General features: G+C 45.2%; 1 protein-coding gene across 6 annotated transcripts in view; it reads left to right on the top strand.

The window, feature by feature from the left end:
- The window catches only part of Plxna4 (plexin A4), a 353,917-nt gene that overhangs the window by 115,360 nt on the left and 212,914 nt on the right, over window positions 1-25,643 (top strand). Inside the window, exon 4 of one of the 6 annotated variants that reach the window (XM_042695995.1) lies at window positions 17,508-17,518. The exons of the other annotated variants lie outside the window; for them this stretch is intronic. Coding sequence (XP_042551929.1) covers window positions 17,508-17,518 — 11 coding nt within the window. The remainder of the gene's footprint in view (window positions 1-17,507; window positions 17,519-25,643) is intronic. 6 annotated transcript variants of the gene reach the window in all.

Below are 25,643 nucleotides of genomic sequence, written 5' to 3'. Positions count from 1 at the left end.
ATATGAGTTCCTCTTTGTTTGAATCTGGTTTGAACCACACTAGACAGTCTCTAATTGTGAGCACGTGGGAAGTAGAGTATGGGCTAATGCTGTTAAATCCTTGGTCTTACTTATATTTGACCAGAGGTTACCCAGTTGTGTTCTTCATATCTGAAATGTCACTGGAAATTTAAAGTTATCCTTAAATGTAGGATTCTGCTCAGGCTTCTCTCCCTTCATCCTTCCTTTCCCTCTCTCCCTTTCTCCCTCCTATTTTTCTTCTTTCCCTCCCTTCCTATTCTAGGACTTGAACCCAGGGCTCTAGGCATGCCTCACAAGCTCTCTACCAATGAGCTGTACAACTAGCCTTGGAGACCCATTTGAGAAATGCTACACAGCCTCCTCCTTGAAAGTCATTGTATACTTAAATATATTAAAGTACCTAAGAAATCCAGTAATTGATTCTTGGTTTGCATTTGAGTGTTCCGCATGAATCTGACCATGAAACCACGTTGTGGATCACCTGTCTTTGTGAATATTACTTCTTATAGGACATTGTCCCACAGTCAGTGGGAACATAATGGGTATGCAGCTTTGCTCTCCTCTTGAAACCTTTAAGAAGACATGATGGGATGGGAGAATGAGAGTTTGAGTCCTGCTTTCCTCTCCTGATATCTGGGAGACCTTACAGAAATCTCTGAGCCAAAACCAAAACACATTAGTCCTCTATTGACATGGTCTGTTGATTGTAACATGCCCAGTACAGGTAGGGGCCACTGGATCATGCTTATAATCCTAGCTACTCAGGAGGGTGAGAGCTGAGGATCATAATTCCAAGACAGCCTGGGGCAGGAAAGTCTGTAAGACTCTTTTTTTTTTAATTTTATTTTATTTTATTTGAGAACATATTTTACAGAGGGGTTACAATTACATGGGCAGGATAATGCATACATTTCTTACCAAGCATTGCAGCCTCCTCCTTTGTTTACCCTTCACCTCCCTTCCCAGCCTCCCCCCTCCCCCCCACCCAATCTTACCCCCACACACACACTGACATTGTAAAGCTGGTTTTGACATGACATTTTGTACTTCTCATTGTTGCAACAGGTCCACTCTTATCTCCAATTAACTTCCAAAAATCCTAAAAGTAGAGTGGTCTCTCAAATGATGTGGTGCCAGCCTCAGGCATAAAAGTTCAATGACATTGCTCAGGCCCTGAATTCAAGCTCAGAAACACTCTCTCTCCCTTCCCCTCTCCTTTCCTCTCCCTCCCTCTTCTTCCCTCTTTCTCTCTCTCCGTTTCCCTCCCCCTCTGTCTCTCCCTGTCTATTCTGTCTCTGTCTCTCTCTCACACACACACATACACACACACACATACAAGATTATAAATATAATCCATAGACAATGATATTACCCTGCAGCTAAGCAAAACTCATTCCAATCCATTTGGGAAACTTGAGTCTCCAACTTGGAAGCTTTCCTCAACTCTACTTAGTAACCTGATCTCCTGTTCATTCTTAACTTTAGCAGAGGGAAGTTCTTCCTGGTGACTCTCCTAGTTCATTCAAGTTGAGCCAAGGCCATTGTTCCCTAAGGTGTGGCTCCTGGGAATCCTAAAGGCTTGGGATCTTGGCAGATGTACCTATTCACCACCCAGACATAGTTAGCAGGTGTTGGGGTTGGGGTCCAGTGTTGGGTTTGGCAAGTTTTTCAGATGATGTTGAAGCTCACTGAGGTCTGGAAAGCACTGCCCTAGAGCATTTCCTGTGTGGACTTTGCCAAGAGTGATTGGTGATACTTGGACTAGGTCCTCCTCTTGGTCCTTTAAGCCTGCCCTCTCTCCTGTATTGGGGGACTGCTCTTTCCTGGGATTGTGGAATGTGGACATGCTGTTGGAAGAGCTTTGAGCCTCAGCCCATGTGATGAAGAACCACATCATCTGTTTTCTCTGTGAGTTCCACACCTCTGGACAGGTTCCCTGATCTCAGGCATCTGCACCAGGCACCAGCTGCTTGAGTCAAGAGGGCCTCAGTATTGCAGAGAAGGAAAAACAAGCTCTCTGGGGGAGGAGTGTTGGATAAATATATGCCTCCTGTTATCACCATGGGACCTGGTGCTGCCCTTCACACATGACCACAGTGCTGCGGATTCCTCTGGCCTCTCTCCGCAGGGAGAGTTAGGTGGATAACAACTGCCAGGAGAATTTTTTTTCTTTGTATTTTGGTTCATTAAAAAAGTTATCAGTTGTTCCCAGAAGCCCCAAGGGGAAAGGCTGCTTCTACTCCCAGAATCCCACCTGGGGCCAGTTTCAACAGCTCTTCACCAAGTCCCAAGCTCTAAGTTGGCACTCACCACATGATGTGGTATGGCCTGTGTGCCTCAGGGTGTAGAGCAGGCAGGGGAGAGATGGTAGTGACTGGGTCCAAGACCACCTCTGCCAATGTTAACTGTCAGGGGAGAATTAACAATTGGTCCTGCCCCCAAAGACTTCGAGATAGGCATGCTATGTAGACCAGGAAGGGCAATTGTTCATTGTGAAATTTCTAGTTACTATGAAGAACTAAAGCTCTAGATTCTAGAAGTCTAGATTCTAACATTGGCTTTGTCGCTATTGTTCTGCGATCTTGGGTGAGAGTGTATCCTCATTCATCCTTCTGTTCTTTACTTCAAGAATCTTGGTTTGGCTGGCACTGAGCATTCTCTGGCATTATGGTGGTCTCAATAGATGCCTAATCCCTGCTCTCAGATACCCCTGGGGCAGTTTATACAAAGTCCAGTGAGTACCAAAAGATAAGAGTTCATGGATGTTGTAGAGAGAATAGCACTTCACAGATAAGGTTTTGAGGGCCATTTCCATTTCTTCCTAGGGTTTTGTAAAAAACACGGTGTATCAACCCAGCCCTAATTCTCTTGTGTCTTAGACTCACACACTAAGAAAGGACATATTGCCTGAATCAACCAGCTCAAAGGAGCTTACATATACTCTCCCCCAAACATTATCAGCCTGTGCCCTTGCCACCCCTAGATAAGTGCCTACCATTTCTGGAAACGGGAAGCTTTAGCACCAACTGCAGTGGACATCTGTTAGAGACAATAGCACTGATGCCTGCTGGGCAGCATGACAGAGGTGTGCTCATTTGGGAATTCTGCTGGCTGCCATCTTGGTTTAAAGTCACAGTCTCCCCTTGCAGTGGTCTCCAAATTGCAGCGGCTCAAACAATCTCAAGTAGCAGAAACTTTGCGATGATGTAAATAATTATCATTCTTTCCTTAGACACCATTTTATATATGAGAGGTCTGAGACATAGAGAAGTAAGTTGACTGGCCCAAGTTAATATTTGCTTTGGCTACTACCCAAGAAACTTCCTGGAATGTCTGGGTTTTTTTTAAAAAAATAAGAAGCAGGCCAAACACTATTCCTGTAGTTATGGATGGGCAAAGTCCTCAGAAGTTACACCCCCATCAAGCAATAGGAACAGCTCTTGACACACCATGCCTCATACCTCCCTGAACCCTCCAGTCTCTAGGGATTGTTCCATGATAGAGACGTTAGTGTTAACCAATCACTCAGGAGAAAAACCACCAAGAATATAGTAAGCAACAGCCACGTGCCAGGGGTAGTAAGAAGGTAGAGCTCTGATTAAACTCTTCTATTCTTCTTTCTAAAGAACATTGCCTTTGTGTGTGTGGGGGGGGGGAAGGGACGAAAGAGAGAGAGAAAGAGAGAGAGAGAGAGGAAGAGAGAGGGTGAGAAAGAGTGATAATGGAAATTGAATACAGGGCCTTGTATTTAATAGCTATCGCTCCACCACTTGAGCCATTCCTCCTGCCCCTTTTTATCTTGATTATTTTTATGAGATAGAGTCTCTCTTTATACCTGGGCTGTCCTGGGCTGCAATCCTCCTACTAATACTTCCCCATATCACTGGGGATGACAAGCATGTGCTATTGTGCCCAGCCATTGGTTGAGATGGAATCTAACAAGTTTAAGCTGGCCTCAAGCCAAGATCTTCCAATCTCTGCCTCCCAAGCTTCTAGGGATTATAGACTTCAGCTCCTGGCACATGTTTCAAGTTTTCCAAAATGGGAGCAATAATGATTTTCATGGCTTAAGAACATCAGACCTCTGGCACAGCAGAGCAAAGTCATTTTTGCCATATAAGACAGTGAGCTGCAACAGTTAGTGCCCACTTCTTGGTACCATTGTGACGCCTGGGCATAACTTAGGGGTATCTGACAGAAACAAGATAATTGGAGAGCAGAGTAGACAGTCCCAGCCAGGAACATATGATAGGGGGTCCAGGAGATGGAGCCTCCAGACTGCTGCTCCAATCATGTTTCCCAATAATTGGGGAACAGCCATGTGTTAGCCCAAGTAGACAGATTAGGGGAAGCCTCATAGGCTGCCTGTGTATCGCAGCTTGAGCATCCTTTTCTCTGCATACAATGGTCTTGCCTACAGTCTGGGTGTGTTTTCCCTCTCTTCTATACCATCCAAGGCTGTGTTGTGAAAATCATTGCTTCTGCTGTGGTATCTCTCACTCAAGCCCTAGAGCCCTCATATTCCAGCCCTCCTTTCCAGCTTTGGGAAAGCAAAGTGGTTTTCAAGTAGAAATCAGAGGAACCTGCTGATTTCTGCTGGTGGCCACCAAGGAAATCAGAGTCTCTCCCTGCAGTTAGGCACCAAGGGGAGGGTGGGGGCTGGGGTCCTCAACAGGCACCTGAAGGAGAAGCTGCTGCTGCTGCTGCTGACACTGGGGCTGCTGTGGAAGACAAGAGGCTGCTCCCAAGGCTGAGGGGTGTACCCTGCTCCCAAGCACCACCCAGAAATGGTGAACAGATGGGGAGGAAACGAATTGCACACTTGTTTTCTTTTGCGTTTCTTTAATAAGTTTTTTATTGCGAAAATACTGTACAGAGGGGTTACAATTACATGAGCAAGGTAATGAGTACATTTCTTATCAATCATTGTTGCCTCCTCCTTTGTTTTTCCCCTACCATCTCTGCCCTCCCATCTCCACAACTACACTCCCCCGCCCCTCCTACCAAAGTTGTAAAGTCCGTTTTTCGACATAGCATCTTGTACATCTCATTGTTGCAATGGGTCCAGCTGTATCCCTATTTAAACAATTGTTTTTTTGTTTTGTCAGTTGTGGGGGCTGAACTCTGGGCCTGGGCGTTGTCCCTCAGCTCTTTAGCTCAAGGTTGTACTCTACCACTTGAGCCACAGTGCCACTTCCTGCTTTTTTCTACTTACGTGGTGCTGAGTAATTGAACCCAGGGCCTCATGCATGTGAGGCAAGCACTTTACCACTAAGCCAACTTCCCAGCCCCTACATCTTGTTTTTTTTTTTTCTACCTGCCAATAGGAGTGATTCTTCAGACACTCTCTTCTTTTCTTCCTTTCTTCCTCTGCCTTCATCGTAAGAGCCTGAAGAAGGCTGGGTGTGGGAAAGTGCTGAGATTACCAGAGCCCATGTTCTGCCTGTGCCATCCTTTGAAAGTCTATGAGGAAGAAGCGAAGGGCAGTTGGCTTTGGAAGATGATCTTTAGTACTGAAATCATTTGGAACAATTTTAGTAGGAAGGGGAGATAACTTATTTATTTCAAGATCTGGTCCTTTACCAAGTAGGTCGCAGTAAACAAGACTACTAAGCTATTTCATAATATAACTGTCTTATTCACCAGCTTTTCCTAAATTGCCTCTCCAGAAAGTTGGGGGGTGGGGGAAGGACAGAGAGCTAGTAGGAAAGACGGGGGAGGGGGAGGGCACTCCAATTGTCTCACACAGAATATCTAGGGAATATTGTGTGTGTATATATATATATATATTTTCTCTGTGTTTTGTTTTTTACAAAATTCATGAGGCTGGGAGAGGAGTTTTTGCTCACATTCATGTTTGATGAAGAGCATACAATGCAGGCATGAGAAGTTTCCATAAGCAAACATTGCCAAAGGCGGGTACAGCCTTTCCCAGAGACACCCAGGAAGGTAATTAACCTGCCTCTGCAAAGGTGGACTTGACAGGACCGAGAGATACAGAGAATCACCTGGAAACCCTGGGGCAGGTGGGGGCAGGGCGTGTGATGGTTAGTCTGTGTTCTTTCTAGGACAGTCTTGGGGACAATTTCTTCTGATTGCAAATCCAGACCTAAGGCACAGGCCAGCCCTGCTGATGGAATGAAAGGTGATGGGGGACCAGCATCTTTGCAGGATGGAGATATTAAGGGGGCTGGGGAGAGTCTCTCCTACCTTAACAGTGATTGATCAGCCTCCTGAGAAATGGTTATCACAGAGCAAATCGCTTCCTGGGAGCAGAAATTTAACTGCAGCAATTTCCTTTTCTTATGGTTTGCTTCTTACTGAAAGTGCCTTGCCTAACATTGCTGGTTATAGTCTCTGAGGTTGAAGGACTTTAAAAAAAAAGCACTCTGTAAAGGAGGGTATTTGGGAGAGCTGAGTGGAGTGTAAATGAGGAGAAATAGCTACTTAGTTGGGAAGCATTGGGCACAGGGACTTATTTAGCACTGGGCTCCAGGATGAGTACAAAACACTTAAAGCATCTTCCCTTCCTGTATTTTCAGGCCTCTACTGTACCCGCATGAAGCAGCTGGTAATTTCCCTTTAGCATGTAAATTCCCAAGACTTTTATAGCAAACTTTGCCCAACCCCTGTGTTCAAGCCAACATGGCTGATAATGATGAATAATGCCTCTTTCCATCTCCCCAGCTCTCAACAGCCATACTTTCAAATCCTTGTCTAAATGTGATTCATTCAGCAAAATCATAGGGCAGCCCCTACAGGTGTGGCCATTCTGATCCTGGTGGTAAGGCTGCCGATACTCTGTGAGGTTCAGGCATTTGTCTGAGGTTACGTCTGCTGGAATGGCGTTCAGATCCTATTGTCCTTCCTTTTCTATCACATGAAGGGCTCCTGGAACTAGCAGGAAGAATAGACCTTGCTCCCCTTGGCTCCTGAAAGCCATTTCCCTTTTTATAGTCCATGCACATTCCCTCTTCTACATTGTTTTCTGCTCACCTCAGCTGCCATACAGCTCCCATGTCCTGACCAAACGTGATCTATGATTCAGGCTGTCCACAGTCAATTCCTACCCTTTCACTGATCCCAAAGGTTTCTTTTAGGTTCAGACATTACTTCCTCCAGGAAGCCTTCTCTGATGTATCACTTCCATCCTCTTTACTCACCCCTGCACAGACCTAACCCCACCCCCACCCCGTCCTTGGACTCCTGCTTGTGCGCTCTCTCTCTCTCTCTCTCTCTCTCTCTCTCTCTCTCTCTCTCACACACACACACACACACACACACACACACACACACATTAGCCCAGGTCATCTTGAATATGGCTAGTCGGCTGTCTGTGGTATTTATATACTGTGTTGGGACAGTCACATTTGTCTCTGGGTCCTCTGTTCCCACATATGGCATGTACTCATAGTAGAAGTGTTCTCAACTTTAGATGGGGTTATGTCCTGAGTAAACCATCATACGTTGCAAATACTGGAACACTAAAATGCATTTAATATAATGGCTAATCTACCTAATAGCACAGCCTCGCCTAACCTACCTTAAGCGTTCACTTACATTGGCCTACAGTTGGACAGTCATTCCACACAAAGCCTGTCTTGTGGTAAATGCCTGACGTCATTCATTAAATGCCATGCTGAAAGTAGAGACCGATGAGTATATGGATATTTGCTTTTATACCATTGTAATGTCAAAAAAAATCTTAAGTCAAATCAGAGTAAGTGGGGAGTTGTCTGTATTTGCTTTGTATGAGTGGGATTAGATATCAAGGAGCCCAGTCCACATGCATTATTCTTGAGCCTCAGAGTCCTTTTCAGTGGAGGGGCACTTCCTTCCCTAGAGTTCAGAATCCTGGCTGTACTAGACTAGTGCACCCTAGGGAAAGTGTCTCTGTGAGTTTAAAAATGCTGTCTTAAGTCATTCTGAGAGCTGGGTGGGGTTGGAGTTGGTGCGGTTAGGATTCCTAGAGAATACTAAAAGGCAAAGATGGAGAAGACATGAAGGTAAGAACACACCTGTCCTGTGAGCCCTTCCAGTCCTGCTTGAGGCTCTGCTGGGACAGCCTGGCTAGAGGACACAGGTGGGCGGCATCAGAAACCTTGTGACAGCCAGGATGGGCATGGTGAAAACATGGATGTAGGGGCCTTGCCTTTGTTGGTCTTCTCTCAACACACACACACACACACACACACACACACACACACACACACACACACACACACACACACACTGTAGCATGCTGGCTATCAAAATCTCCCTCTAACACCTTGAAAGAGAACAGAGAACCTGTTCCTGGGAAGAAAGGATGGTCACCCTTGGCCACTGCCGACCACACATACTTCTTTTTCTACCGAGCACTGAAATATTTTTGTAAATTTGAGAGTGAGTATGTCCGAGCTGATAATAAAATTGCTAGATAAAAATCACACGCTCTAGTACACGTGCTTCCTACAGACTCATTTTGCTGATCATGGCTTTGTCTTGGGGATCAAGTCAATGACACAGGGTTGAGCAGAGCTAGAAGCTATGTTTAGAGTTCAAAGGTTTAGCGAGGGAGGATCCCTTGGTGATAGCAAAGGAGGAGCCCAGAACCAGTGCCCGTGTCTGCAACCCACGAGGAGCCTGTGTGTGTTTATCTGTGCAGACTTCTGGTGGGTGCGTTCTGATGCCCACCACCAACTTCTAATTACTAGCTGCTGCTCACCCTCACCCACCCTGCAGCCCTCGCTGGCTTAGACAGGGATCTCCCAACAGCTTCCTTTAACATCTCCCTTGTGCAGTGAAGGCGCCTGACGTGCACCATGAATCAGCCCCTCAGAACAGAGTGAGATTCCCGGATAGGATTGCACATGACAGGAGAGATGAATTCATCAAAATCAGCAGCTCCTAATGAACACAATTGCCCAGTGCTAATGGGAACCTTAAGGAGTCAGGCATGGATTAAAGCCACGGAGGCTTTCAGATGCAGAGCCCTTCCCCCTCCCCTAATAAATCACATGCTGAAACTCATCACTTATTCCTTGGGTCCATTTTTAATAAAGACCAGGACTGAGCTTCATCCTCGGCATGGGAATGAACAGGAGCCAAGCTGCCATCTTCGTTTGGCCCAGGTCAGCCTCGAAATGGCTCATGATTATTCTCTGATGCATAGCTACACCATATGAGGCTGGCTCCGCGACCCTGCAATCAATCCCAGCTGTTGGGCTGGAGAATGGGGCCTGGCCACCTGAGCCTCAGGTTGGAAACATCTCTTAGATCCCCATTAAACCCCAGTCCCTTACCACAGGGGAGAATTTAAAGGGAAAATGAGATTTTATTAAAGCCAGGGGACCTCCCTGACAGAACAGAAAGCCTAATAAGAGCTGCAAATGTTTCTTATCTTGGACGAAACTTTCCCATTTCCCTGGATTTCTTCCTTTTTTGTTGCTATTCCTCCATTTCCACAGGTTTCTCATTATTTGCTTTAAAAAAGCCACAAAGCAGTTAGTAGCCAAACCATCCAACAGTTTTTTTTTTAATCCCTTTAATGAAAGTCCAGTGGTTTTGAGTGTTTTAAAGTCTGAACACAATGATTTCAAAAGGCACTTAAGAGGGGCTGGGACTATGGCTCAGTGATAGAGTACTTGCCTAGCATAGCATGCATAAAGCCTTGGGTTCGATTCCTCAGTATCACATAAATAGAAAAAGCTGGGAGTGGTGCTGTGGCCAAGTGATAAGAGCACTAGCCCTGAGTTCAAACCCCAGGACCAGCAGGGAAAAAAAAAGGTAACTAAGTGTGATTTGCATTTTCAGGGGGAGGGGGTGGAATATGACAAGCCAGAGCAATCTGTGGCTCTCATGCTAATAGGCACTGATGGCCAGGCCTGCCCACTGCAGCCATCTACCGCTTCCACCCTGGTGGCCTCACAACTCCATCTAGAAGGAAAGACTGGCATCACCGTAGCATCTTGGTGTGAGACATGCTAAGGCTGGGCTGCTCTTCCTTTCTTTGCCCTTCTCTGGTCTTCTCTAGACCATGTAGAAAGCATCGTAAGATGTAGCTGGACCAATTGCTGGTCATCTACAGCAAGCTTCCTGAAGTCACTGTTTTCTGGGGTTGAAGATAAACTCAAATTAAAGGTCAGCCAGCCACTCAGAGCAAGTTAAGGAACATCTGCCAATCTGGTTCTCTCTTTCCTTCTCTTGTCTGGTCACACTGTCCTAGATAGTGATGTTTACCATCCACATGGCACCTCTGTGTGTGTGTGTGCTGGAACTGAGGCTTCACCTCACAGGGCTTGTATTCTATCACTTGATCTACATCTCTACTTCTGGCTTTTGTTTTAATTGGCTGGTTAGTGGGACATAAATGTCTCTTGGATTTGTCTGCCCAGGCTGGCTTTGAAAGAAGATCCTCATGTCTCAGCCTCCCGAATAGCTAGGATTATAGGCATGAGTCACTGGTGCCCAACCTCCACATAATACTTTGATGCCAAGGCCTTCAAAAGGCAGTTGGCACAGAGGAAGTGCTTGATAAATGGTCCCTTTTCCATCACTGGCATTGCATGAGAGCATTTTATCATTTTATTAGTAGGTACCTCAGATATGTCAGTTTCCATAGTGTTTCCTGGGTCCCCATGCTAAGCCCTCTGCTGAGCCCACAGAAATAGCTTTCCTTCTTCAAACCTCGCAGCTTTCTCCATGTATAGATGAGCAGGTTGAGACTCAACACTGTGAGGGAGTGGCAGGGCCTGATAAACTCCTTCATCAGGAGTTGATCTAGTGGCTGAAATGCTTCTAGGTATAAGGACTTGAACCTCTGTGGATTTGGTTGTAAAAGTCTTTGTCTTTTTCTTTGCCTCCCATCTTATGGACTTCTGAGGTGGGGACAGCAGAAAGGAAGAACTGACACATTTTTTTTGCCAGTTGTGGGGCTTGAACTCAGGGCCGGGGCACTGTACCTGAGCTCTTTTGCTCAAGGCTAGCACTCCACCACTTTGAGGCACAGCCTCCACTTCTGGTTTTCTGGTGGTTTAATTGGAGATAAGAGTCTCATGGACTTTCCTATCTGGGTTGGCTTTAAACTTCAATCCTCAGATATCAGCCTCCCCTGTAGCTAAGATTATAGGTGTGAGCCACATCATCTGAATGCTTCTGAAGATGTGCCCAGGGTGGCCTCAAAATGAGATCCTCATATCTCAGCCTCCAGAGTAGCTAGGATTACAGGTGTGAGCCACCAACACCAGTTGGCCTAAGAAACTTCTGCTCCTACCTGAAGCCTAGCTGCAGGATCTCAGCCGATGCCATGGAGAGAAGAGATCTGCTGTGGTTCTCTCTCCATGTCTTCAGGGGGACAGCAACTATAAGGCCTAGAGAAAAGGGACCATCTTTAGTGAAGAAGGAGTAAAGAGGGTAGAGACCTCATGGGATGTGATCAGTGTGGGCATGGTGACTGCCATGCAGTTTACTCTGGACAAACTCATGTCAGCAGACTACTCCAGGATATCATTTTGGCCTCGGTTCCTACCATACTATTCTGCTTCTCTGGGATTGGAAAATTCAAACTCTTTGCTGGCAAGCATCATTGCCTCTACTCCATACCTTGCCCTGTAGCCCTAGCATGGTCTTAAGCATCATGTCATATTATGCCCTTTTCCAAAGCATTCCCATATGTCAATCTAACTTGATCACCATGATCACGTCAGTGGGGCCATGGAGGACCAGAACAAGAATAGCACAAGTGTCTGTCTACTGGTCACAGAGCAGTGACAGATGACCAAAAGATTTTCTCTTCAGGGGGAGGAGCATATTGGAAGGGCTAGTACCAAGCTCTCACATCTGCTAAACTTCCCTTCCGACGAAGATGTTATTTCTCAGTCTGTTCACATAGGCCCTCTTCAGAGGACCAGACTCTGTATGTGCAAGTGGGCTGGGAGACAGGTTAGAGAGAACCACCGCTCGTGTCCCAGGTGTCCTCTCTCTAATCCTTTTCCTTCAAGGACCTCTGTGACTTCTTTCACCCACTTAAGTCTCTTCCTCCCATCCAGGTTCACTGGGCTTTAGCCACTGGGCCTCATGATGCCATGTTTTTTATACCCCTAAAAAACAAGACTACACCTCCATCCGTAGGCTTCCCCAGCCCCCATGGAGCTCTGTCCAGAGACGTACTATCATGACAGTGACATCTGAAAGAGGTGGAATCGCTCTTCAGAAGTGACTGCAGGTCTAGGAGCTATAGGAAGAGCCTTATAAGAGCTCAGTGCTAGTGGCTCACACCTGTAATCCTGGCTACTCAGGAGGCTGAGATCTGAAGATCCCAGTTCAAAGCCAACCTAGGCAGAAAAACCCATGAGACCCTTGTCTTCAATTAATTAGCAAAAAGCTGGAAGCAGAGATGTAGCTCAAGTATTAAAGCATGAGATCTGAGTGAAAAAAGCTAAGGTAGAGCACCAAGGTTCAAGCCCTGATACTGGTACAACAGCAACCTCCCAAAAGGCTAGAGAAGTGATGATGGAGTCTTTCTTTGAGAGTCCTGGGGCCTTTCAGAGGGCGTCCAGTGGGTTTTAGTGAACTTCTTCCATACTTCCTTCCTTACCTCATCTCTGCACCTTCAATATACATAGCATGGTACTGATGACCTAAAGCCTGGGTCGCCATTACATTACCATGTTGACTCCCGGCCTCCCTATTCCAGTCTTCCCACTCCAGCACCACACACTTGAAATCTAATTCTACACTCAGAGGCCTGCCCTCCCGCACCTGTTCTCTGCTAGGATTTCCTTTCTACTGTTCAATTCCCCTCCACCCCTGCCTCCACCCACATGTATGGCCATGGGTTTGGGGCCAATACTCACACAAGGATCCATACAAGTCAGACACCTGCTCCCATGCCTGCCACAGCATCCGTGGGGACCCTTGGGACAAAAGAACATTGTCCATTTCTGGCACACATTGTGCTGTCTCAGGAACCTAGCTCTACCTAAAAGTGGAGTTGTACTATCTCTGTCACCCCCCTTCACTATCTAGGGCAGGGGAGGGGTGGCCCAGAAGTCTCAGTCAACAGAACTCAGGGATAGCATCTGCTCACAGCTCCTTGGAGTGAGTTTCTTACACATGGACATTTATTTATGGCCTCTTACGTTGAGAGTAGGAGGGGAATGGAAACAGGCAAATGGTACACACTGAGCCCAGGATAGTTGGCCCCGCTAAATATGAGCATCCCTCGGAGTATGTAGGAGATCGGTCCCAGGTTCTCCTGAGGACACCCAAGTCTGCAGATGCTCCCGTCCTTTCTATGAAATAACACTTTGTAGGCACATCCTCCTCCAAACTTGTTATCTCTCACTTATTTACAAATGACCTAAGGCAACGTCCAAGCAATGGAGATGGTGAACATATTTTGCTGCTTGGAGAAAAATGTCCATATAGGTTCGATAGAGATGTGGTGCTTTTAAAGATATTTTCTATTGTTATTATAAAGGTGATGTACACGGGTTACAGTTTCATAAGTGAGGGAATGGGTTCATTTCTTTTTAGACGATGTCACCCCTTCCTTTGCTCCTTTTTTTTTTTTCCTTTTTAACATTTTGATTCGTGGCTGGTTGAATCTATGGATATGGATGCAGGACCTTCAGGAACGTAGAAATGATTATATAGGCAGAGCAATAAAATTTTATTACAGATTCTTTTTAAAAAATAGATGATTTTTATTTTCAAGTGCTAAGAGTTCTAGGGCCAAGCATGTAATGCCAGCTACTTAGGGAGCAGAGGTAGTAGGATTGCAATTATCTTGGTCAATTATCTTGGTCAAAAGTGCAAGAGCCTTTCTGAAAAACTAAACTAAAGGCAAAAGGTTTGGGGGGATGGTTTACTTGTCTAGAAAGCCTCTTGAGGCCAGTCTATGGCCCACTTAACACCCCCAAAAGGAATTGTAAATAAGGCCAGGGAAGCATCACTGCAGTATTTGGGAGGCTATGTCTACTGAGCATCATAGAAACTTAGTTTGAGAGCATAGACTGGTTTTAAAGGCCTGGAGGCCTCCAGTATCCCCAGCCCCAGCTTTGCCCCTAGGTGACAAAGAAGAATCCATTCCTTCAGCAACCTTGGGAAGAATGTGCCTGGATTTCAACAATGCAGTCAGGCTTAGGATGAGGATGATGAAGAAAGAGACCTAAGTTCACCTATCTTCAACCTTACATGCTTGGGTTTTCTTGCAAGACACCCAAGCCTCAAACTTGCTGACTGGGGCCATGCTCCTAGCCACGTGTTTGTACTTGCTGTTCCTGGGGCCATATTGGACAGATCAGGTATCAAAACTATTTCTTTCCAAAGTGCCTATGAAAGCCCTTCTTTCTTTGATGAGCTCATTGTTCAAAGTGATGTTTTCTGGGCAGATGTGAGGTGCCTGCTTTTCAGCAGAGACTATGGCAGAATGTTCTCTGTCAACACGGATGGTACTGCCTTCTCTTTTTGGAGCTTATTACACCCATGGGGACTCTTCCATTCCTTTCATGAAGCCCTCCTATTAGCGTCTCCTATTAGTGGAGTCAGAGCAATCATTAGCCTGACCCCTTGGATTGCTCCTTGGGTTGGTGGCCAGAGCAATAGGAGCCATTGACCCTGCTCCTTGTGTTCTCCCCAGGCCTGCGGAGTTTTCTACTCGCCTCTTCTCTGGGAAGCTGCATCCTGTCAGTTTGCTGAGAAGCGGGAAATGCTTATGATATCAGCAAGAGGTCTGGTGATGCATCTTAGCAGGTTGCTGGCGCCTGGGCGGCTCTTGGGGCCTGAGAATCAAAGGAGGGGGCTTAGGCCACTAGGCTTAGTGCTGTCTTTGCTGCTGATTTTGCCCGAGGGGAAGACAGAAGTTGAAAGGAGCTGTCTTGGTCGAATGGCAGAGGGTTGGGAGAGGCTCTGGGCTCTGTGCAGCCAGACTTTGCTGGCAGGCAGATCTGAGCAGGTAAACTCAAATGAGAAGTTAACTATGGCAGCATGAAGAAATGGACTGATATGATTTAGGGCAGGGGGGATGGGAAGAGGACTGCAGGTGGGGCTGAGAGGTGCAAACGTGTTCTAAGTGCTGCGGAAGGTGAATGCAATGCCCATTCAGACCCAGTGAAGACTTCTCAGGTCCTTGCTCAAAAGCCAACATCCCCACGTGCCTCCTTCTTGGCAGTTGTAATTGTCTTATAGGCTGTGGTCTGGTCAGTTCGCCTCATTTGTGTCTGACTGAGGGAGACCTGGTGCCAGAGCAGAGACACAAGCCTCCTTGAGCTAACCACAGGTATCCAACCTGTATGCCTGTGTATCTAGTCTTGAGTCTACTGCTTGGCCCTCACCTATATGTCCAATGGAATAGAAGCAGAGTTGCCAAATTCCTTTCTTCTCACCTCACATATTAATAGTTGCTCCTATAGTTTTTGCATATCATCTTTTAAAAAAACCTGCCTGGAAAGCCTACCCTCAAGCATGCTCCTGTTCTACCATTTTGTTTCCTTCATTCTCTCTCCTCAGAGGTAACTGTGGCACCCCCCCCCATATCCCCATCTCTTGCATCATGCCATGCACATTCATTTTGGCTCTAGTCAGCATTTGCTCTACAGCTCACCAAGCCGGCCTCCCTCCTGCCTATTCTTGCGTGTGCCCTGGTCCTATGTTGTCATAGAACACTCCTGGCCCCACCCTCTTTTTGATGTCTGCTCTCCATTGGGCTTGGAACATGAAGAGACAGTGATCCCAATGGAAAGGGGGGGAACACTTGCAGTTCTGCTGCTCCCAACTAGTGCCATTCCCAAGGGTCTTATGTAATATGCACTGTGCTATGGGTCTGTGGCTCCTCTGATCGTTCTGTCCTCACCAACACCCTATGCCCTCTCCTTCCTCTTCTCTCATTTATCCCCATCCTTCATCTTTGCTTTCAAGTGGAAGCATCCACCATCTTTCCCCTTCCAGGTTTCAGTCTGTGCCCTTCTGCATCTCCATTGTTCCCCACCCCCCTGCTACCCTCGGGTCCTCTTCCTGAGGATGATGGGACTGTTCTCTATTCCATCACACTTGAAGCAATCGGTGTGTGGTGGTCCTTTGGAAACACCTCCTGGATCTTAGAGCTTAGCTCCTTGGTAGTCTCTGGTTCCAGATAATGGAGTCTGTGTGGACCCCACAGCTGAGCCCAATGCCATCCCTTTCAAAATGTTGCTCTTCCTTAATGCCAGCCCCCATGGTTAATGATTGCTATCTCTACCCATAGAGTGCCATATTTAGCAAGGGTTTAATTTCTAGGTAATTTTCTTTCTTGGCTTATTTAAAGCTCTCCCCATCACATCCCATCTGCAGATCTCAATTATTCTTCCAATTAATTTTTCTAAGGTGGATTAGAAATAGGCCTTTGCTGGAATTCCTTTGCAGGAACACTGGCCATTCATCTTCCTGGATAGCTACTCCTGATTTCCTGGAGAGCTTCTACCTCTGAGGTTGGCCAGAGACAGAAATATTTCTTATTTAATTCGTTCTTATTTTTAAGCTGGAAAAACCTTAGAAGGTAGGAGATCTAGAAGACAAGCAATCTGTTACTCCATAAGCTAGGTAAGGCACCTGGGAATTGGGACAAAGATCTGAGGACCTCTTCTTCAAACATTGCACAAGTGTCTATGACTATGAACATAAAGGGCATTGTTGAGGGAGTGATTTACCACCATCTCTGAGTTTGTTACAAGATTTCAAATTTCTTCTACTTTCTTTCCTTGTAGAGCTCCCTATAACCAGATGGTGCTGTTTGAGAAAGGTTCACTAAGTTCTAACCCCCTCTCTTTCTCTGCAGAGGTTTCTAGTCTTCCTGAGAGATGGGAAGGTACCAGTGGATGGTGTTTCTCTCACCCCATCGTTAGTGATTTGAGAGTAGAGGCAGGGCCATCTACTTTCTTCTTTGCAAAGTTCTTTGCTAGCACATTGGAAAGGTCTCAAAGGAATTGAGTTTTCCCATTTCCTTAGAGTTCCGGCTTTCTATCTAGAAGGACTTGACAGAGGAAATATTTCTTTGGGGATCCCTATCTGTTCTCTCCAAATCTCCTTCTCTAAGGCTTAGATCTGGGCTCTACTTTTACCCTCTGCTTCATGTACATAGTACTGCTTTCTTTTCCTAGTTTTCCTGTGCCTGGGCTAGAGTTCCAGGATTGTAGATCCATGGAAGTACAAGGCACTCTACAAATGCATCTGCATAACATTTCTTTTAGAGGAAACAGAGTCTCTGGGTGGGAGGAAGGTGGCTTCTTCAAGACAGGTGAACACCAACTAGAATCCAGTTGTTTTGACTTCCATTCCAACCCCACTTACTATTTCTCCCTCACCTCCCTAAGAGCCATCAGTAAGACCAGGACAGCGGGGCATGGAAACATCTTGGAGGGACACCTTGCCCAGTGAGCTCAAGGGATTGGCATTCCCCAGTGTTTCAACTGACTCTCCTCTGAGCGCTCTCAACTTATTGATGGAGCAGTTAAAGAAGCCAGGAACAGAATCCTGGTTTGTTTAGTAAGAATCAAATTGGATGCTGTTGTTATCTAGGAATACCTTAATCCAGCTCTTAGAATTCACAGTGGAAAGTACATCACTGAGCTGGGCCATCCATCCAAAAAGCTTTGGGCACCATCTTCCCTAAGAATGAAGCCTCCATTGAATGCACAGCAACCATAGGAGCTTCCACTGTGCCCCTACAGGCAGGGCCTCTCTTTCAGGGTAGACTTTCTTGTTTATTTTCAGATGAAGTATAGCAGGATTAAGAGATATAGTAATTGTAGTAATTTTCCTAAATAAACAAACAAGTTAACATCAGCTCTAGAAGTCAAGCTGAGTTTATCCAATCCCAGAGCCCAGGAGCTTAACCACAGTATTAAACTCCAAAGACAGTGAGGGAAAGGAGCCATCAGCCCCATATCCCCCAAGCAAGAGCACACAATGGGAATTTCTGGTAATAAGGAAAATCTCTGCTGGTTTGCAATAATGTCACGAGTATTTCCTCTGGGCAGGAGACAAGGGGACTAAAACCCTGTCCCTCAGTAGGCCCCTTTAACTCTGGTGTTCGCTAGACAACTTTAGGGAGAAGAAAAGAGGCAGTCAAGCTGGTTGCCACCCCCAGATACCAATGGTGCCTTTGGCTGGGATGCATCCAGACAGCTCAGCCTTTTAATGGCTATGAGCTGGCATTAAACCACTGCCCCATTCCAGAGAGGACAAGGACTCTAAAGCTTTGTACTCTGGCAGGCTGGCCCTGATCTCACCAGCTGCCAGGCCTTTATAGAACAAAGAAAGGCAATACATTTCTTTCTTTCTAGCCCATTATTTGAAAGCGGAGTCTTTATCAGAATATCCTATCATTAGCTCCACATGACAAGATTTGAACATAAATATGTCACAACCAAAATGCTAATGGCTTCCTCTCACCATGGCTGTTCATCTTCCCCAGTTTCCCTCCCCCCCCTTCGTCCTCCTCACAGATGGATCTGCTTTTCAAGGGGCAGCATCTGAGCTTCGCCCTGCCAAAGATATGTGGCAGCCGATGAGGGAGAATGAATGCTCTTTCCTATGAAAACACTAGTCTTGGCCCAGGAACACATGCTCTTCACATACTCATATAGGCAGGTAGCAAAGTGGACAGGCTCAAGCTGTTGGTCCTCCCCCCTGGTCCTCAGCCTGGGCATTGATACCTGTAAGGAGATTCCAATACATATCCCTGGTCAGGCCAAAACTGACTGAAGCCAATTGTACTTTCTTCAGCCTTTATCGTAGTAGGGTCCTTCAGCTTCTCCATGAAGTAATTCAAAACAGGCATAACTATTTGAAATGTAAGAGTTGGTGACAGTCATATGGCAGTTTCTCATACACAAACAAACAATCTAGAACATAGAATTACTATATGAGCTAGTAATTCTACTTCTGGGTAATTCTCAGAAGAAGCAAAAAATAAGGTCTCAAACACATAATTTGTGCATTCATGTTCATCACCTCATTAACCAAAATTGCTAAAGGGTTGATGTAATCCATATCCATTGAACGATAGATGGATAAATGCATGTGGTATATCCATAGAACAGACTTTTATTCATCCTTAAAAAGAAGGGAATTCTGACATGTGCTACAATATGGATAAGGCTTGAAGACATTATGCTAAGCTAAATAAGCAAGACACAAAGAGACAAATAACAGCGATTTCAGTTATAGGAGGCACTAAGTGTCATATGCACAGTAGCAGATGATAAAAAGATGAGCTTGTATCTGGGAGAAGGGGCAGGAGGGTACTTACTGTTCAATGTGTATAGACTGTGATGACCCCAGACTGTACACTTGAATGTCTAAAATGGTCTATTCAATGTATAAAATCTATCATGTTACACACAGTAGTAGAAAGAGATAGTATTTATGAACATTTAAAAAATGGTCAAATCCATAGGCAAATATCAGTTTTCCTGTTGTTATTCCATCCTTTTTGGTAATGATAGGACACTTGTAAATCAGGAAGCTTAGTGTCTCTCCAAAGACCATGGCTCATGACTGTTGGACTCCATATGCAGTGCTTTCTTCAATGTGCAGGTGGTATGAGCATGACACACAGTGCAGCACCCTGTGGAATAGGTGGGTTAATCAGCCACTATGCTGTCAGACCAAAGGCGAGTACAACCTCAGAGTTATTCATAACACAGCTCTGAAGGCAGTCACTGAATCTGCCTTCTGAGTCACCATGTACCATGAACAGCTTCCTGCCCTTCTCTGCACTTTCTGCATCTGTTTCTTAGTCCAGGTTCCCCTGCTTTATCACTATTTCTTCGGGGAATTGAGAAGATGTGTGAGACTGGCATAGAAAGGCTGTGGTCCTCCCTAGAGAGAACTGTCACAGCTGTGGTGGTCTTGTCTTTCTTGAATATTTCTGCCTTGAGCCATCTCTGTGTGTAGGAGAACTGCCCCATCTCATACTCAGCAGCAAACTTCTTTTTAGATGGATGTATAAGCTTTTCCATCTTTCTCTTCCTCCTTGGTCTCACCTGAACATGTACCAAGGCACCTCCATAATCTCATACCTTAAATGAGGACCAAGGAAGGGACAGAACCTGTGACAGAAAGGTTCCTTGGTGATTCTCCTGACCTTATGAATCCTCTTCTTGCTTCATGCTGCTGTTTTTTATTTCCTTTGCAGCTGGTATGAGTTCAATACTACTCATAACTCTTAGGCTTCAGTTGAGTTATTGATGCCAATGAAGGAAGAAAAGGGAACGAGATCGCTGTCAATTTCTCCTCTTCTTTTCCTTTTCATTTTTTTCATGTTCTTCTTTTCTTTGAAAGATCAAAGGAGGGCCAAATAGAACTATTTTTTTTTCCTTCACATACCCTCCCTCTACCATAATAGAACACAGGAGGAAAAAATCCAGCAAATGAAATTGTTCTCAGACATGTTTTTTGTTTCCTTTCAGTGGCTTTGATTGAGGCCCCATGGCTTTAATCAAAGTGTTCAGGAAGACACAGAAATGATTGAGTTAAACAAATCCCTGGTCTCACTCACTCTTCCTACTTAGACCCTTCCTCCTCGCTCACCACATGTTTTATTATTGTTTTTATATTAATGTGGGTGGGAGAAAATAACCTTCCAATAAAGGAGAAAGTGGTGGGGATGGGAGAGAAATATTATTTTCTGAGCTAATAACTGGATGTTGGCTCAGCCACTCTGCAGCTGGCTGACTGTTCTCCAAACTCAACTGCCCTCCTCTCCTTCCCCCTTTACTAAATTCATCCATCACCTGGGTATGACAAATAAAGGCCCTATAAACAAACCAATCAACCCATCACTTCCTATGAGCTCGCTTGGGGCCTGCCCTCCTGACACAGGTGGGTCCTTGGTCTCAGAGCAGTGAATATGTACCCAGGCATCCTGAGACCTGGGTGGCCTTTGGAGATGCTAGCCTCTATTGGGCTGGTACCAGGAGTGGCCTCCTATTGGTGTCATCTTTGCCTTAGGCCCACCTTAGGTCCTTTTCTTTTCATTGTTTTAATTATCTTTAAGAAGTTATACAAAGGGGTTTTGATTCCGTTTATGAGCACGATGCATCTTGATCAATGGCACGCCTTCCATCATTCTTTCCCTTAGCTTCTCAAGAAGCTCAGATCAGAAGATCCCATGCTTTCTCCCATCTCCACTCAGTTTTCTCTGGAGGGTACCTTCATGAATTCATACCTACTCAGAGCAGCAACCTACCCTCCAGGCCTCATTAATGGCCGGGATCTTGAGGAAGGCGTTGACATGGAAGATGGCCCAATGTTAATACCAGCATCTTCCAACAGATGGTCCAGCAGCTGACAGAGAGACAATAGGTTTTACTTGGCATCTCTTTGTTCCATTTAACAACTATTCTACCAATGTGTAATGAGAGCTTACGTGGCATTCGGAACACAGACAGCTGCCAGGGGTGAATGTGCATGAGGCAGACATGGCCCTGCCCTCAAGGCGGATGCCTTCAGTAGACCCACCTGACTATGGGGATGAGAAGGGGTTGGACAGGGATGGATATGCAGGCCTCTGTGTGCTAAAGTCAGCCCCATACTCGGCAACTCCTGCTTTCTCCTCCCCATGCAGGCCTCTGAGCCTGTCTCTGGGCTCTCAGATGCAAAGAGGGAAATACAAAAACTCTATGGAGGGTTAGTGGTACTCAGCTGATGCTGTGGGAAGAGGAGGATGCCTGGGACCTGAGGTAGAAGGATTAACAAACTGACAGGCCATTTGGACATATTCAGCCAAGCTTTTGTTCATTGGAAAGACCTGAGGGAGAGCAGGCACTTTGGCAGCTATGCATGGATGAGGGCCAGGCCTCTCTACAGATCCTGACTTCACAGTCTTTCCTGCCTCTGAGACAGAGGCTCGGAATGCTGGCCTGGCAAACAGGCAAGCTGGTAAAAAGAACGTGTCCATACTTACAGGTATGTTTGTGAGCAGTGACACTGAGAGCTGTGCAGTTTTGTCAAAAAGAGATGTGTGACTTTCACATCAGGTCCCTAAAGGGAATATATTTGTTAAACATTATAATTACCCTTCAGCAGCTGAACTCCATGGCAAATGAGAACTCAATAGCAATTGAGAACTATATAGCAAGTGAAACCACGAGGCCCATTACTGGTTCTCAAATGATGTATTCATTTAGATAAGGCAAGCAATTATACATCTTGATTAGGTCACTGCTCTCGGGGGAGAAGGTATTTTTTTTTTTCAGAGTTGTCTCTTCTTAGTAAATAATGCCACAGAGCTGCAGCAAGGTTCCCCAATCCCTTTTAACTCTTTTTCCTTAGATGAAGGTAATGAGACAAAGATACAAATCTCAGACAGATACGCTCAGCATATTCCTAGGCAGGGATAGCCCCATCTTATATCTCTTAACTCTTGGGTACACTGAGATGTTTGAGTCTCTGTGGCCAAGGTAGAAGGAAGGAAAAATAACAACAATACCAATGATAATGATGATGATAATTATCAATAATAATTATAAACAATTTAAGTATATGTTTCTGTTCATTTTACTAAATATGTTTACATGAATTATTCCACTCAATCACTGTTTTAATCACATTAAACAGACAGAATAAGTATTAAGACCTTAATTTTTTTCCCTTCTGACAAGGGTGGGAACTGAATTTAAAACCACCTGCATATGCCTTTCAGGCCTAACTCTGAGTCCATTTGAATCACCTTGTTATAGAGAAGGGTCCAGCCGGAACCTGCTATCAGAGGGTCAGCAGGCTAGTTGAGCCAAGTCTTTTGATTCTGGTGACTTTTTTTTCTAAACCCTCCAGCAGATCCCTACTGCGTTTATGATAAAGATCAAATGCCCCTGGTTTCTGCATGCCCTGCCTTGTCGGGGCCTCCTGTCTCCCCCCTCGATACCTACTGCCCTGCTCTGCCTAGAGAAAGCCCACCCACTCAGACATAGGACACTATGCCCCTGATTGTCCTTTCATCCATGAGAAGGCCATCTAGCCTTTGCAGAGCCACCACACTTGTAATTAGATGCTCATTTGCAAAAGTTAAAAAGAAATCTTTACTCCTAGCACCTACCAGACTTCTTGTCATATGTAGGCACCAAATTAATCTTTGTTGAATGAACACATACATTAAAGAATTAACTGTGAGTAAATAATAGCCTGGAACCTTGGAATCTTTCAGACCTGAAGATCCTAATCGGCTAATTACTTCCAGAGAATTAATAAAGCACATTTATTTCTACACAGTTTTCTCTTCCACCAGCAAGATCCACCAAACCATTTTGCAACTGCTACTATATTTAGAGACTCCTCCGCTGCTAACAAGGAGTACTATTTCTTAACATTATGTTCTTCAGGTTGGACACTAGTGGCTCATGCCTGTAATTCTAGTTACTGAGAAAGCAGAGATTGGGAGGATCAAAGCTGGTTTATGGCCCAGACAAACCTGGGGAAAAAAATTTCATGAGACACTATCTTAGCAGAACTCTAAGCATGGCTGTATACCTACTATTTAAGCTATGGTGAATTCAAGCTAGGAGGATTGATATACAGGCCAACCCTGGCAAAAGCCAGACCCTACCTTAAAAATAACCAAAGAGGTCTGGGTGCCAGTGACTCAGGCCTGTGATCATAGCTGCTTAGGAGGCTGAGATATGAGGATCACAGTTTGTAGCCAGCCTGGGTGGAGGAATCTGAGATACCCTTATCTCTAATTAACCAGCAAAAAAGCCAGAAGTAGAAGCGTGGCTCAAGTGGTAGAACACCAGCCTCATAAGCAAAAGAGCAAGGTCAAGCCCTGAGGTCAAGCTGTGGTGCCTGCAAACACACACACACACACACACACACACACACACACACACACACACACACACACACTTAAATCATCGTCGTCGTCGTCGTTGACCTCATCAGAGCACAATTGGCTGGAGGAGTTGCTAAGCATGTCTACCTAGTAAGCAGGAAACCCTAAATCCAAACCCCAGTGCTGGTGGACAGCCAGGGCTCACTCTTGCTTTTTTTTTTGCAAATTATTGTGATTAATTATATAATTTCACAAAGTTCACAGTATTGTTGGATAGTGATGCTTAGTTAAAGTCACAAAGACATTCTAACTTTCATGGGGCAAATTGTCAATCGTGGTCTATAAAGCTTATGAGTTCTATGAGCTTTGACAATACAGTTCTTTCACATTGGGTGATATGTACATTCCTTTCCTTTTGCACAGTGCCAGCTATTTACTCTTTCCCACTCGTTCTCTCCCTTCCATTGCTGCCATTGAGTTGCTTAGTTCATTTTGATCAATGTCCAGTGCAGCTGATGAGTCCTACTGTTGAATGCTTTTCCCTGATTTCCTCTAGTTCTGTGTCCTCCTAGTTTCCCTCCAGTGTGCGCATATATAGCATATATGTGATCAGCAGCATGGAGTGGCTCACTCTTGTAAGCCTAGCTATTGTGGAGGCTGAAATCTGAGGATCTTGGTTCAAAGCCAGTCCAGGCAAGAAAGTCTGTGAGACTCTCTTATCTCCAATTACCAAAAAACCTTGAGTAAAAATCTACGGACAGTGCCCAGGCCTTGAGTTCAAGCCCCAGTACTAGCACAAAATCAAAATAAAGCAAACCCCAATACTGTTGTTAAAAAATATGTTTTCTCTAAACAATATAAGTACATTGCTTCAGGATTACTGTTTAGGAGTAGGATCTATTAGAGACATTGAGCTTGGACAGCCTCTCTCTGCCCCAACACACAAAGATTTCAGATGAAAAACCTGAAGCCGAGACACTTTTTGCAGATGTCACACATCTGGTTTGAATGAGAAGTAAAGGAAAAGAAGGATTTGTGTATTGTGAAATATCTGGATAATTAAATAAACTTTCAATTCCCTTCCAGATGGTTGGTGCCACATAGATACAGCCACAGAAAGATTTTGTTTTGGACTCTAAAAAAACAATTTAGTGGCAGCAGTGGAATTTGAATCTTGTTCACAAATCCCCATCTCCACTGAAACACACTGGCTGTAGAAAAGAAAACACGCACACACACACACACACACACACACACATGCGCACACACGTACACACACACACACACACACACACACACACACACACACACACACACACACACACACACAGGCATGCACAGAATTGTCATTCTCCCTGAATGCTGTTCTCTGTGTCAAGTTGCTTTCTGTTTACTGGTGTGTATTTCCCAGTAATTCTTTTCTCTGACTTTGGCTTAACAAAAATCCTTTGCTTTAACTTGGGCTCAGCCCAGCACTGTTATTTATTTATTAGAGTTGCCTGCAGAGTTCTAAGACCACCGAGTACATGCACAAATCTATAAAAACACACAATGCAATTTCCTAGCACTGTAGTAAGTAAACTCCCTCTGAAGAATCAGCTGTCATCGGGGATGTTTAGACTGAAAAATAAAAGTCTGTGTTGGAGGTGAAGAGACGGCCAGCTAGCTTTCTATAAATTGAATGAGAAGGGAGAGGTACTGCCTTTAATTCTTCTTGGGAAAAGTTCTCAGTCCTCCTACATGTCTGAGACAGAATGAGGGAGGTGCTGAGTGATCCTGTCTTTATAGCAACCCAGTGGGGAGATAGCATACTGAAATGGAAGTATTTTGCTAT

The sequence above is a fragment of the Dipodomys spectabilis genome, unplaced genomic scaffold, assembly GCF_019054845.1.
Source record: "Dipodomys spectabilis isolate Male_0828 unplaced genomic scaffold, ASM1905484v1 ptg000197l, whole genome shotgun sequence".
Taxonomy (NCBI): Eukaryota; Metazoa; Chordata; class Mammalia; order Rodentia; family Heteromyidae; genus Dipodomys; species Dipodomys spectabilis.
Note: the sequence above shows the minus strand (reverse complement) of the source record. Positions and strands in the feature narration are given on the sequence as shown.